General features: G+C 43.0%; 1 protein-coding gene across 1 annotated transcript in view; it reads left to right on the top strand.

Annotated features, from left to right (window-relative positions):
- Nucleotides 1–638: 638 nt before the first annotated feature.
- LOC101521841 (contactin-associated protein-like 5) overlaps nt 639–14,491 on the top strand; it is a 415,974-nt gene continuing 402,121 nt past the window's right edge. Inside the window, exon 1 of the mRNA XM_058664165.1 lies at nt 639–786. Coding sequence (XP_058520148.1) covers nt 639–786 — 148 coding nt within the window. The remainder of the gene's footprint in view (nt 787–14,491) is intronic.

A 14,491-nucleotide genomic window follows, 5' to 3' on the forward strand; every position in this document is an offset into this window, starting at 1 on the left:
AAAGTAGCTAGTAACACAATGGTGCGCTTCCAGCAAAGACTGCTGGAAGACACTATTTCTAACACTAATCTATAAAACTTATAATTCTTCAGCAAAATAAGGGGAATATCTAATAATAATTCTTGCGGTTGTCTAAGATTTATTTATTTAGAAGGCAGATTCACAGCATGTTTCCCTGTGCTGTTTTATTCATCCACATGCCGCCAGCAGCTAACGCTGTACCAGGTTGAAGCTAAGATCCAGAAACTCCATCCGCTGTTCAACAGTGATCTATGTATTTGGGCCATGATTTGGAGGGAAGAGGAGCACACAGGGGCATTAGTCACCAGCTGCTCAATCCTGGACTGTCCGTTAGCAGGAGGATGGAATGGGAAATGAAGTAAGGCTTTGAACCAAGGTACTCGGTCATGACATTATGGGTGACAACAATGTAATTTGCATGCTCCCAATTCCGGATAATTTGTTTGTTTATGATGCAGCTCAAACTGACTATCTGGAGTTCTTACTCTAACTTGTGTTCCACGTGACTCCACAGTTCATAAAAAGGGAAATGCAATCAAGGTCACAGTCCCTGGTGGCAGATTAAGGCCCATCAACAGTATAGCCATGTCACAAGGGCCTGCCCTTTTCTTGTCCACATGTGGGACAAGATCATGAACAGAATCCTGCTATGGATCAGTGTCAGTGTGGAAAACAGTCACAACCAAGCCAGACCAATGACTGTGCCTTTTGATATTGGCTATCAAGAGGCAGGAGAACAGAGATCCAATGGTCAGACAATGGAAGGTGCGAGCATAAAGAGAAGCAGGAAAAACCATCATAATAAAATTCACTTTTGGACTCTATATCTCAAATAATGTTATTTTATATTTATGCATGTTAACACACACACATACACACACACACACACACATTTGCTTCTTTGTTTTTCCCTGAAAGGGCATTTGGTTGACATCTGTTGGTTCTGTTTCAATCACCTACATGAAATTCAATTTTTCCCTCTGAGGAGAATTACCTTGGAGAAGCCTAGTATGGATTTGACTTCTTTATTTGACATGATTTAGTTGCTGAGATAGCTTTTTAGAAATCTTGCCAATATTCTCATTGTGTGCAGACACTGCTCAACAGAGTTACGCCTTTGGACATCAGTGTGGATGCTGCCACCCAATCACACAGTGGTGTCCTCTGCCATCCTACGTAGGGCGGCTAAAGGCCACTGCAGCCTTTGGATGCCTGCAATGAGCTGATCCTCGGAGGCTCCTGGTCAACTCAGAGGGCACTGAGACACTGTGAAGTGAGAACACAGTAGACACAAATTGGCAGTCCTGGGACATAGTGGGCATGTCAACCTTTCCCAAAACAATGTGGCTGGTTACCTGCCTCTGTAGGGAACGACAGCTGTGTGTCAATGTATATGAGTGATTAGTATTAAAAGTGCATGGGGTGGGGGGTGCCCCTGCCGGGTCGGACCCAATGCCGGGGGCTCACGCCAAAGACAGTGCCGCAAGGCAGTGAACAAGTCCTCGGCCTCCCCCAGGACCCAAGAGAGCTCTTTCCTCAGGGTAAGTGCGCCATGAGGGAACTTGGGAACTGGGTTAAAATTCCTAGCTCCACCCAGCTGCTTATATCTGGCGGCTGGGTGAGTTTGGGAGGGGTGCGGGCCTTGGGCTTGGAGGCAAGTGCCGCTCCTCACAGTGTGGCGGCTGTGGGGGGTGCCCCTGCCGGGTCGGACCCAATGCTGAGGGCTCACGCCAAAGACAGTGCCGCAAGGCAGTGAACGAGTCCTCAGCCTCCCCCAGGGTGGCCAGTGCACCATGTGGTGCCAGGCTCTGCCTGCTGGCCGCCCGGCCAGGGAGCTCTGGGGTATTGGTTGTCTGAATCACTGCTTAGGTAGCTACCTGAGTCAAGAACACTAAGTCACACTGTCTAAGGCAGAGGCCAGGACAAGTGAGGGACTGAGACAAGCTGAGTCAGAGCAACCACTGGCAGGTGCATGATCTACGGCTAGGAACAGGCCCAGTTGGGGAGGTAAGGGGACACCTTAACTGGGTTGAGGTTCCCACCAAGGGGCGCGTGTGCTGGAATGGGGGCTGCATTCTATCTAGGAAACAGTTGCTATCTCCCGAGGCACTAGTGTGGGCTGGGACTGGATGCACCAGGCCAGGCCAGACCCCAACATCATCTGGTGTCCTGGAGAACCAGGGTGGATGTGGGACTGACTAGGCTGGGTCTCAACCCCATACTGAGCCATGTGTGAGCTGTACGTGGGTATGGACGAGCCATGGCTGGGCTGAACCATCCAACAACAAGAACCAGAACGGGGTGAAAGCAAGCCAGGAAACGCCACTGCTCCTGCTAGGACGTGAGGTGAACTGAGTAGGGCTGGCTCAAGGACCCCCTGGTATGCGCAAAATCTGGCATTGGGAGGGGTTCTGATGGAGGAGCCTGGGCAACTCCTCTGGCAGGACACAGTCCCTGCACGTAAGTGCAAGAAGCATGATAGGAAACAACCCAGAATAGGCCATGGAAAGTTTCCCACTGGCATACATTTGGCATTGGTCAGGGGCAGACCAGGCTGAATCAGTTCATGTCATACACTGGTAAATCCGACACCAGAACAGAGTGTGGGTTGAGCCGGGACTGGTTGCGTCAAAACCAGTGCACACTATGGAACGCTAGGGTGAGGTTGCCTGTACTGGATTTGACTGCAGCACCCAACCAGCACACGCGAGATCCAGGAAGGGAGGGGCAGAGCCGGCGGGGGGATTAAGGGGCTGGTCACCTCACCAGACAGCTACTCCCACTGGAGAGCTTGGGCTGGGATGGGGACAGACCAGACTAAGCAAGGCTGCAACACCTGTGCGCTGCACATGGACTAGATCAGGGAAAAACTAGGCTAGGCAGATGATTCCTGCTGGTGCAAGCATAAATTAGAGTGGATGAGGGATGTTTGGGCTTAACCGCAGCATCAGCTATCAGAAGCTGGCACTGGGGTCTAATTCTATCAAGTCAAATCACAGAAGCACCCGAAGAGTGCATAAACCGGGACTGAGAGAGACCTGGGAGGGAAATAGTGGGTTCCCCCCTCTTGGGTCACTACTCCCGTGTGAGGGCATGAAAACGTAGACGGGGGCTGGGGTTGCTAGACAGAGAGGCACTCAACAACATCAGTGAGGGCTGGAGAGTTGAATTGGTTAGATGGAACTAAGCTTTAATACCCACTGACAAGTACGAGAGCCAGATGGGATGTGGGACAGACCGGACAAGTCTGCTATACATACTGGCAGGCCAGGTTAGGGGGCAGGCCTGGTGGGGGTTATTGTGGGTCGCCCCGAGTGGGCTGCAGCTCTCACTGGTTGAGGCAAGGGCCGAGTGTGTCCTGGGCAGAGCCAGGCTGGACTGCAACACCCATTGGTTTCAGTGGAAATCAGGACTGAAAACAGAACCAACCCAGCAGTTGAAACCACCAGCTGGTCATGGTGATGGACTGTGCCAGGCCCTGTGCTTGCTAGAGCATACAAGAATCTGGTCTGGGAATACCTCAAAGCTTCTTTGGAGATCTCCCCAATCGAACTGCTGGACTCAGAACCCTAGCCAAGAAAAGACAGAGGACAGAGCAAGTCAATCAACCACCTCCGCTATATGTTGGCAGCGAAATACTGGGCAAATAAAGACTCTATGATGGACTGTGTGGACGACCTCATCTAGTGAAACTGGCAGCGATTCATAACTGGAGAACTATTAAAACCATTTGAGCAAGGATCTCAGAGCATGCCGCACATCCGGGACTTGGGGTGGGTGGGAAACTGGGTGGGGCTTCTCCATCAATATCCCCCTTTACCTCAGATACAAGATGGAAACAATATGGACATAATACTATTACCCACTTCCCTATACCCCCTGAACCTTTTGTTTTTTTTTCCGTAATTAACTATGTAAAGATTGTCAACAAAAATACAATAAAATATATATGTATATATTTTTAAAAAGTGCATGGGCAGGGAAAAGGGCAGGAAATTCTAGTTGACACAGATAAACCACGGAAGAGCAAATAGATGCAGTGAAAGCGTCTATAGAGACTGGGCACCTTCCTCCCAGCCCTGTGCCTCTATATCAGTTACCTATCTTCCCTGAGCCCTGACCTCACTGTTCCCCTGTAAGAAACCTAACAGGTCATTATGGCCATGCTCTCATCCATTAGACATTCGAGAAGCCCCTTCCTTCCTTGGGGACCTCCTGCAACCTGCCATGCAGGATAATTTTTCTGTTTCAAAGTTGCTAAGAACTTTGTTAACAACCCCATATGGCTGTCACTCAGAGAGGTCGTTGGTTTTTCAAAGCAGGCTTGAGTTACAGCAAGGATACAAAGTGTTGTCTCCTACTGAGCAATTGCAGATGTCCTGTTGGTTTTTCTGCCCTTTGCCAATGCTCTTTGTCTCCCTGTTGGCCTGAAGCTACCTTGCCTCCCTCAATAACACCAGCTAAAATAGCTGAAGTGTCATTTCTGCATGTTGTTGAACACACAAATCATGGCCCAACAATTGGCTGGCTGCAGAAGCTCTTTCTATGACTCTTGATCAAGGGAGGAAGGTAGTATCACATGATTAATACAAACCCTGAGCAATGTAGTTAAGTTGATCTGAAACCAGGAACCAAGAGCTTCTCTGGTTCTCCCATACTGGGGTAAGATTCCAAGGCTTTGGGCCGTACTCTACTGCTTTCCCAGGCCACAAGTAAGGATCTAGATGGGACCTCAAGCAGCTGGGACATGAACCAGCATCCATATGGGATTCTAGCCCATGCAAGGCAAGGATTTATCCACTGACCCATCACATTGTGCCCTATAATCCTAGCTTCCAATTAAAAAATTATTTGTTTGGGTACAAGTGCAAAATGCTAGATGAAATGATTAAACTACAAAATACACTTAATTTAGTGCTAACATGTTTTTAGACCCATGCATTTTTTTTTAGATTCTATTCCATGTACTTTTCAGTACTCCAGGTGTCTATATTGTTTATATAACTACTCTTTGCACATAGTATAACATACACACACTAGTGAGCTCTATACATAAAAGATGCTTGACTTAACAAGATTTTACCAAATGATTATCCAACATTACTGTGAAATAAAAGTATATATACCACCATTCAGTGTTTAATTTCAGTTCTTTTTTAATATTTAAGCTTTATTATGAAACATGTTTTATTAGGTGATTTTGCTGAACTAACAGGTTAATAAAGGGTTATGACCAACAACCTGTTTTCAAGTAATGCTATTTTCAAATTATAATAGATTGATTTTGCTGTAGAGACACTTTTGTTAACTTGTGGAGTAACTTTTTTTTAACTTTTTAAATATACCCATTTATTTTTTATTTGAAGGGTAGAATGATGAAGAGGGAAAGAGAAGAAAAAGAGCTTTATTTGCTGGTTCACTCTCTAAGTATCTGTGATGTCTAGAGCCCAGCTGAAATCAGAAGTCAGAAACACTCTCCAGGCTACCATATGGCAATTCACATATCTGAGCTGTTACCCATTACCTCCCAGGAGTATTAGCAGAAACCTGATAGGAAGCAGAAACATCAAGACAAGAACAACACTCCAGTATTTTACACAGGAGCCTTGAGTGTTATCTGAAGTGTCACAGCATATATCTTAGTGTTAAATACGTATTTATTTGAGAAGCAGAGACACAGGCCACTGACTTGTTCACTCTTCAAATGCCGGCAAAAGCCTGGATGGGCCAGCCCAGAGCTGGGGCCTGGGTTACAGTCCACGCACCCTGTGTGAGTGGGAGGACCTGACGCCTGGGTTACAGTCCACGCACCCTGTGTGAGTGGGAGGACCTGACGCCTGGGTTACAGTCCACACGCCCTGTGTGAGTGGGAGGACCTAACTCGCCTGGGACCCATTAGCACTGTCTCTCAGCGTCCACATTAGCAGAAAGTTGGAGTCAGAAACTGGAACCAGGTGTCAAAACTAAACACTACAATTAGAATGCTCTTGCTTCAACCAATATCTTCATTACTAGGCTAAGCATCTCTTTCATCTTGATTTTTTAAATTGCAAAGTCAGATATACAGAGAGGAGAGACAGAGAGGAAGATCTTCCATCCCATGATTTATTTACCAAATGACTGCAATGGCTGGATCTCAGCCTATCTGAAGCCAGGAAGCTGGTGCCTGCTCTTGGTGTCCCACGTGATTGCAGGGTCCCAAGGCTTTGGACTGTCCTTGACTGCTTTCTCATGCCACAAGCAGAGAGCTGGGTGGGAAGCCTCAAGGATTAGAACTGACACACATATGGGATCCTGGCGAGTGAAAGGTGAAGAATTAAGCCGCTAGGCTACTGCATCAGGCCCTTATCTTGATTTTTTTTTTAAATTTAACTTGCAATACCCTGTGTAAATGATCTTCTAAAAAGTGTAAGTATTTGCACTGAAATGTAGCATTAAGATATTTACAAATTGTGATCATGAAAAGCACAAATTTGTATAAATGTCCTTGTGGCTAAAACTTTTGAATCTATGGAAGATATTGCTGTGTTTTTCCTGCCATCATTTCTAGAACCTCTCATCCTTGACAACATTTTCATTTCTCTGCCATGACCTTGACCTAAAGGAATGGTGAAGCTATCCACTAAACTTGTGCTTTTCTAAGCATCACTTCCCTTAAGAAACATCTGATCATTCAACATGGTCCGTACCTCTTGTTTCATGGCTTACAAATAGGGGCATGGATTAAGGAAGTGAAGCCACCTTACACATAAGAGCTTTGTGGCATTTCCACCAGGCAATATTCATATTTACAGACAGGAAAGTGGTGCTTTGCTTCAGCAATGACTGCAGGATTGTCTATCACAGAGTGAGGAGAAAGAACCTGTGATCTCAAACAGTTGTGGCTTTAGATCCTGAGACTTCCACCTGCAGGAGGGTGATCCATGTCTGTCATCCCTTCCTTTCCTTGGGTCCTTTTCCTCTTATGTAAAATATGGGACAATGCCCTAGTTTTGTTAGTATTTTGGAGGAAATGAGACATGATGTGATGAGCAGTGCCTGGAATGTGAGGCACACACACACACACACACACACACCTCCTGGAGCAGCAACAAGGAGCTATCTACAGAAGTTTGCGTTTTTATCTTTGTTTTGCTTATGGTTTATTTTTCTTCTTGTTCATGATCTTCAACATCTATTCCCCAAATCACATGAATTCTTGTATACAAGGGGATATTAAAAAGCTTGCAGAAAATCAAATTTAAAAATTGATTCGGTGCAAAGCATTTACACTTTTTCTTGTATTCCATGCAAGATTTCATGTATCCCATAGATAGAGGCCCATATATTATTCCCTCCTTGTCTCCATCCCTCAATCCTCCTTCCATCCTTTTTTTTTAATTTTAGAAAAAATATTTCACATCACACATAATAACAAGATGAACTTTCTTTAGCCATATTTTTCTTTCAGCTGAACTCATTATGTGTGTAAACCCCAACAGCATCACCCAAGCCAAGCATCTACCAGGATGCAAAATCAGTTCCTTTACTGTTCCCTACTGTTCAATTTCTTCATTTTTAAGCATGAATATTACTTTTCACTGGAATATACCCATGCTCTTGACAGCATCATGCAGGTACTAGAACCATAACAGAACTGAGCAAACTGACCCATTTTGGAACTAATTGATGGTGCCTTCACGTAAAGGTCATCTATCTCGACATATTGGTGCTGACTTGCTCTCTTGGGAACTGCTGGCTGGCTCATGTTCCAACAAGACAATTGAGTCAACTTTGGTCTCACTGTCCTCCTTGGAACCGAAATGCGTTTGTTCATCATGGTGCTGGTGGTGTGAAGTGATTTGTTGTTATAACAGTTTCTTTGTCTCATAAGAACAAGACCAACTTTCATAGACTATCACTTTTTTTTTCCTTTTTAAACCCTTCATGTTTGCTTATTATCAGAATTCATGGAATCTGTGAATGTATCTCAAAATCAGAAGTTTGAATAAAAGAGGAAAGTACTTCTGGAAAATCTCTCTGAACTTCAAAGCTCTTTGATGGAGAATTGTGAAAACGATTCTCCCACTCAGAACCACTTCCCAGTCTCCCTCTTCCCTTAACATGTGTACACTCACTCCAACTCCGGACAGTGGGGACATTTATGCAACATCAACTTCACCTTGAGACATCCTTTCATTTTTCCGTTTGTTCATGTTAAACCATGAATGGAAATCAAAGTGTATCTTACAGTGATTACATAGTTGTCAGATGCTGCATTGCACAAAACCAAGATTTATCTGCATTCAAACTAAAGATGATTTCTTGAATCACATGAAATGTTATTTTGCAAGTTACATGAAATGGAGGGAATGTAATTCCGATTCACTCAAAGGCAAATGCATTTCACTGTCCAAGTATTAAAACCCAAACACTACCATTCTGCAGGATTAATAGAATTTCAATGTATTCCTGATAGGTTTGCTTTCCAGTTTCTTTAGCTGGCCCCATGCCTGTGCTTCATGCTTGTCCTCTGATAATGTCTGTTCCCCAAGGACAAAGCTCTTTCAGAACACACACTTTGTATTTTCCACTAGAAAAAGAAGCTCTGAAACAAATGGAGCTGCAGCCGTTTTATTCCCCTAATAATACGATTTGCATGATTCCAAAGTGAATAAAAAAGCTAAAAACAGTAGGGTTTGACTTCTCTGTTATTCAAGAATTAATTTCACGATAGTATATTCTACTAGCTTGCAAACAATGCCTGGAAAGGCACAATTGTCTTTGCCAAGACACCAAGCACTCCGCACGACTGGGATGATTTCCATCACAGACACTCAATTTGTTACAGAGTGGACGTCAAGACTTAAGGACAGCATCAGATATGATTCTAAGAATCTATTTTCTGCTGTATTTATGGAAACCCTTGATGGGTATTTAAAACAGATATTTGCCCTATAATTTATTTCATCCATTTCCATCATCATCGTCAGTATACCAAAGTTAATGTTTTATGTAGAGGGTTAGGCCCAGTTTTGCTGGTGAGCTAAAAAAAATAATTAAGTCCTCATTACTCACTTCCAACCATCTGGTTGATTAAAATCACATTGAATACAAACTGATTAAGTCTAAAAACATTAAGATTTGAAATAAAGGCAGGTGAGTGGTGCTGTTACTCTTGGTAACTAGAAAGAGATAGGAGGATTTGTGAAAATGTGGAGTCAGAAAATGTGGAAAAAGGAAATGAAGCTTGCACCCGATACCTCAAGTGACAGGAAATGCCTTCCTCTGGCAGTTCATTTTCTCTGATTGTTTCCTTCCAATGAGCCCCAGCTGCATCTGTGTGCCTCCCTCACCCTGATGAGTCATTGAACCTGTTGAGTGCCAACAGCTTCCACAGGAACACAGCTGGGTCAGAGACACCCGTGGGCACTAAGAAACCCCCTTAGATGAGAATGTGAAGAGGAGTTTGAGAGAAGCTGGGTTGTTTGATCTACCCTGGCAAGTTCATTTAGACTGATGCGGAAAAAAGAAAGCAGAAAAGATTTTATTTGTTTTATCTGTCTTTGAGTGTTTCTGTATTTAATTTTATATATTCATTGTAGTTAAGCTTTGCATTTCACACTGGAATTTTTGTATAACCCTTGAGATCTCATTTGGATTGCAGTAATTATTAGTGTAATATCTCGTTTGGAGGATCACTGAACTACGGTGGCATGAATTAGGAGAAAGATTAGAAGAATTGCACTGCTTCCAAAAGTGATTATTTTTTTCATTTCTTTGGGTCAATAAAGTTATTTTATTGTGCAGGAACCTCTTCCCTTGCATGTAATATACAGTCGTGACTGTATAGCATTGGATATAGTGTACTAAACATCATGAAGATACTGTGGGATTGTGCATTAGGTATATGCCAACTACTCAGTATCCAAACCAGGTAAGAAGGGCTGCCCTTCCTGCCCTGTATGTGCCCTTGGCCAGCACCAGCACCTTCTTTTCATGTGTGCCTTCCTTCTAAGGCAATGGATGCTGCCTCCTGCATGCTAGACCTGGGGTGAGGGTCTGCTAAGGCCATCAGTGCACCCTAAGCCATATAAAATTCTGCATACCTTGTAATGTTTTATTATTCATGCAGTGACAATCATAGTATTAGAAATATGTCCAGATGATTTTTAATATAGAAGAATGACGCCATTTACACTCCCAGCATTGATCTAATCAATAGCAATTCTTGGGCTCTAAGAGATTTTGAGAATTAAAGTTGGCAATTGCCAGGGTCCTTGCAGTGGGTGTGGATGCCATGAAGGTGTGAAGAAAACAGCTTCCCTGTTAGCAAGGCTGTGAGGAGCTTCCAGCTGTATGGCAGGGTCTGGCCGATGTCTCTCAGACCACCTTGACACGGTTTCACCCCTTTTTGCATGGACACTCAACCATCCCACTAAGAATTCTATAACCCATCAAGTCATTGCTGTTTGCTCTTGTGAGATGGTTTTTGCAACCAATGTGAGCTTGGAAGCTAATGTTGCTCATCATGTCTTGGTGAGTGGGCCTTTAGCAATTTATACACAAGAGTACAATTAATCCCATGCCGTTTCTGGACACGTTACTGTTTGCTAACCCATTGCCCCGGAATCTGGCCAGGCATGTAGTGCACCATTTAGGAAAGGGCTGGATAAGTATCCCGAACAAATTAATGAACGTGATGGGAGTATGAACTGAAATTGCTATGGTGATAAGTATAGTTACTGGAACCTTAAAGGATAGCCTGACTTTGCAATTTCTTTGGATCATTGGAAATGTCGCTATTTTAGAATTAAACATAGATTCCCACCACAACCACGTGCTTAACAACCCTAGATTAGTCTAAAAGCATCTTTTGCAATGTTAATGCAAACGTTCTTGAGCTCTTCCAGCCATATGGTCAATGGGGGTGGCTGAGATGGTATGAATTGCTAAAGGCCTGTTTAACAAGGCATTATCGCCAGCATTAACTTCCAAGCTCATATTGGTTGTAAAAACCGACTGGCAGGGGCAAACTACAATGCCTCAAGAGATTACAGAATTCTCAGTGGGGTGGTCAGGTGTCCAGGCAAAGGGAGTGAAGCTGCCTTGAGGTGGTTGCAGAGACATCCACCAGGCCTTGCTGTGCAGCAGGAAGCTCCTCATGACCTTGCCAGGAGGGGAACAGTTCTCTTCACATCTTCATGTCATCCAGACCCACCACAGGGATCCCAGCAATTTTTGGCTAGAGGAATCAAAGGATGCTTTTATTAATATTAGAGATATGCTTTTAATTATTGTTTGATTGTTGTGGGGTTATAAGCCTATTGTTGTAGGGGGATTTAATATTTAAAACTTTAGTCTTGGATTTTTTTTTCTGTTCAAGGTGTTCTTGGGACACATTTATTACTATTATTATTATCATTTTATGATACAATTTCATAGGTCCCTGGAATTTCCCTTATCCTCTCTCCAACCACCCCATAAGGAGTTCCCCTACACCATTACTAAAGTATAGTTCTTCATGTACAGTCATATGTCCAGTATTGTAGGCATGGACAATGACAGAGAGTCCAACATCCTATTGTCACGTAGTAAACAGTGTCATTGAGAGTCCATCTTCAGTCTGGAAGTAGAGATGCATACTACATTGTATCCTCACATCTGGATATGTTAGTTTCCATTTCACATTTTCTGTACATCCCCTTAAAAAAAATCCACAATATAAAATCAACAACAGGAAGAAAAATACAAATTTACAATGCCATGAAGTTAAATAATCTTACTGGATACGATAATATCCAATACACAGTTACTGTACATCCCGTTAAATGAAAAGCCACAAGACAAAATCAACAACAGGAAGAAAACAAAGAAAATAACAACACCATGGAGTTGAATAACATGCTGCTAAATGACTAAGGTGTCACTGAAGAAATGTAAAAAAAAACCAAGAATCTTCTCAAAGAAAATTATGTTAATGTATGATCTATGAATCAGTGAAGAATTTAATCAGAAGACAGTGTTTTGAAGATATGAAATTAACAACAACAACAACAAAAACAAAATCCATGAGATATAGTTTCCTCTGGCTTTCATTGGTGAAATGTGTCTCCTGTAGCAAACCAATAGCTGAGTTTTGTTTTTTAATCCAGTCTACTAATCTATGACATTTAATTGAACGTAAGCCAGTTACATTCAGGGTTAATATGTATGGGTAGCAATTGGTCCTGTCATTTTAGGAATGGGTTGTTCATGATTTAGTCTTCTGTTGTTATTTTACTGAGGTGTTCTTCATAATTGCCTTTCGTTTTGGTAGGTGCTATTCCTCTTCTCTGTGAAGAGAGCATCTGTAAATATCATTGTAGAGCAGGTTTGGAAGAGGCAAATTCTTTTAAATTTTCTTTACTGTGGAAGAATTTTATTCCATTTTCAAAGACAAAAGAAATCTTGACTGGATATGTTATCCTGGGCCGACATTTTTATTTTCCTTTTAGAATCTGGAATATGTCTCTCCATTCTCTTTTGGTCTGTAGAGTTTCCTGTGAGAGTTCTCCTGTGAGTTTAATTGACATTCCTTTATATGTCAGTTGAATTTTTTTCCCTGTGTAATTTTTTTTTAAAGATTTTTATTATTATTGGAAAGCTGGATATACAGAGGAGGAGAGACAGAGAGGAAGATCTTCCATCCGATGTTTCACTCCCCAAGTGAGCCGCAACGGGCTGGTACGCGTGCCGATCCGGTGCCGGGAACCAGGAACCTCTTCCAGGTCTCCCACGCGGGTGCAGGGTCCCAAAGCTTTGGGCCGTCCTCGACTGCTTTCCCAGGCCACAGGCAGGGAGCTGGATGGGAAGTGGAGCTGCCGGGATTAGAACCGGCGCTCATATGGGATCCCAGGGCATTCAAGGTGAGGACTTTAGCCGCTAGGCCACGCCGCCAGGCCCCGCCTGCGTAATTTTAAGGATTTTTTCTTTCTTTTTTTTTTTCTAGTGGATTTTAACTAGTGGATTTTTTTAACTAGTGGATTTTTTTTTAATTAATTATTTTGCATTATATGACAGTTTCATAGGCTCTGGGAATCCTCCCACCCATGCTCCTCCCCTCCCCCCTGGTGGATTCCTCCACCTTCATGCAGTATTACAGTTCAAATTCAATCAAGATTCTTTCCTTGCAAACGTATACCAAGCAGAGTCCAGCTACTTATTGTCCAGATGGGTTGAACATTTTTTGGGGGAGACCATTTCTGGTCCGAAGTTAGAGCTGGTAGAATATCATCACAGTCAATTAAGAGTCCCAATATAACATCAACAGCAATTTGCAACATTATGGAATTGACATGGTTTTGAGTAACCAGTATGTTAAAAACAAAAAAACAATAATAAAAAAAAAAAAACAAGTACTAACCACAACCTATGATTATCTCATTGACATTTGAATTTTAGTTTATATACAGGACCGGCTGCTGTATACCTTAAATGGCTATAAGGTACCATTCAGCTGTCTCGTGTCTATTTCATTTTAGTATTTAGCCATTTGTTGTGTTGAAGTATAATTCTGTTAATCTTGGCAGATTTTAGGATAATCCAGACTGGTTTGTAACTCTAACAAGACATTTGTCGACAATTAAGGTGCAGAACATTTTTTTTTTTTTTTTTTTGGAGGGTGTGCAGGAAAATCCTCAACACCACGGTGAGAAGTGACTAATCTTTGTGTCCCACCCAGCGAGGCATGAGCCAATCCACACCAGCTCTTTCCTGTCAGATTCCAAGCTCTACTCTTTGTTGTTTGTCTATTTATTTTAGGTTTTTTTAGTTTGTATTATTGTTTGTTTGCTATGAGGGGTTTTTGGAGCGATCCCAATGGTCATTGTGAGGGAGGGTGGGGGTCCAGAGTTGGAGCCAGGCTCGGACCAGAGAAAGCTCTCTTCCCTGGTCCCAAAGGACGTTTATTGTTCTTCTGTTTCTGTGGACCACTCAGGGCTTCTGGTTGTCTTTCCGATGACGTTGGTTTTTGCACGGTAGTGTTTGGACTTCTTCCATCCCCTGCGGAAGCTCCGGTTGGGGGGTGGGTGACCTCAGAGCACTCGGCCTCCGAAGACAAAGGATTTTTTCTTATGTTCAATTGAAGAAAACATAGTTATGATGTGTTGTGGTGAATATCACTTTTGATCAACCCTTTTGGGAATTCTGTGCTCCTCATGGATGTTGTTTCCCAATTCTTTCTCTAGATTAGGGAAGTTTTCCCTTATTATTTCGCTGAATACATGTTTAATCCCAGTTGCTCTTTCTGGACCTTCTGGGAATATCATAACTCTTATATTTGGCCTCTTAATAGTGTCTTTCAGTTCTTGAATACTTTTTTTGGCCTGATCCAGCTCTGCTTCCAGCTTTTTGCTTTTTTCCCCCTGGTTACAGGAAATATCTTCCAATCCTGATATTCTTTGTTCTGCTTGCTTCATTCTATGTTGGAGACACTCCACTGTATTTTTCA

Source organism: Ochotona princeps, chromosome 5 (genome assembly GCF_030435755.1).
Source record: "Ochotona princeps isolate mOchPri1 chromosome 5, mOchPri1.hap1, whole genome shotgun sequence".
Lineage (NCBI taxonomy): Eukaryota > Metazoa > Chordata > Mammalia > Lagomorpha > Ochotonidae > Ochotona > Ochotona princeps.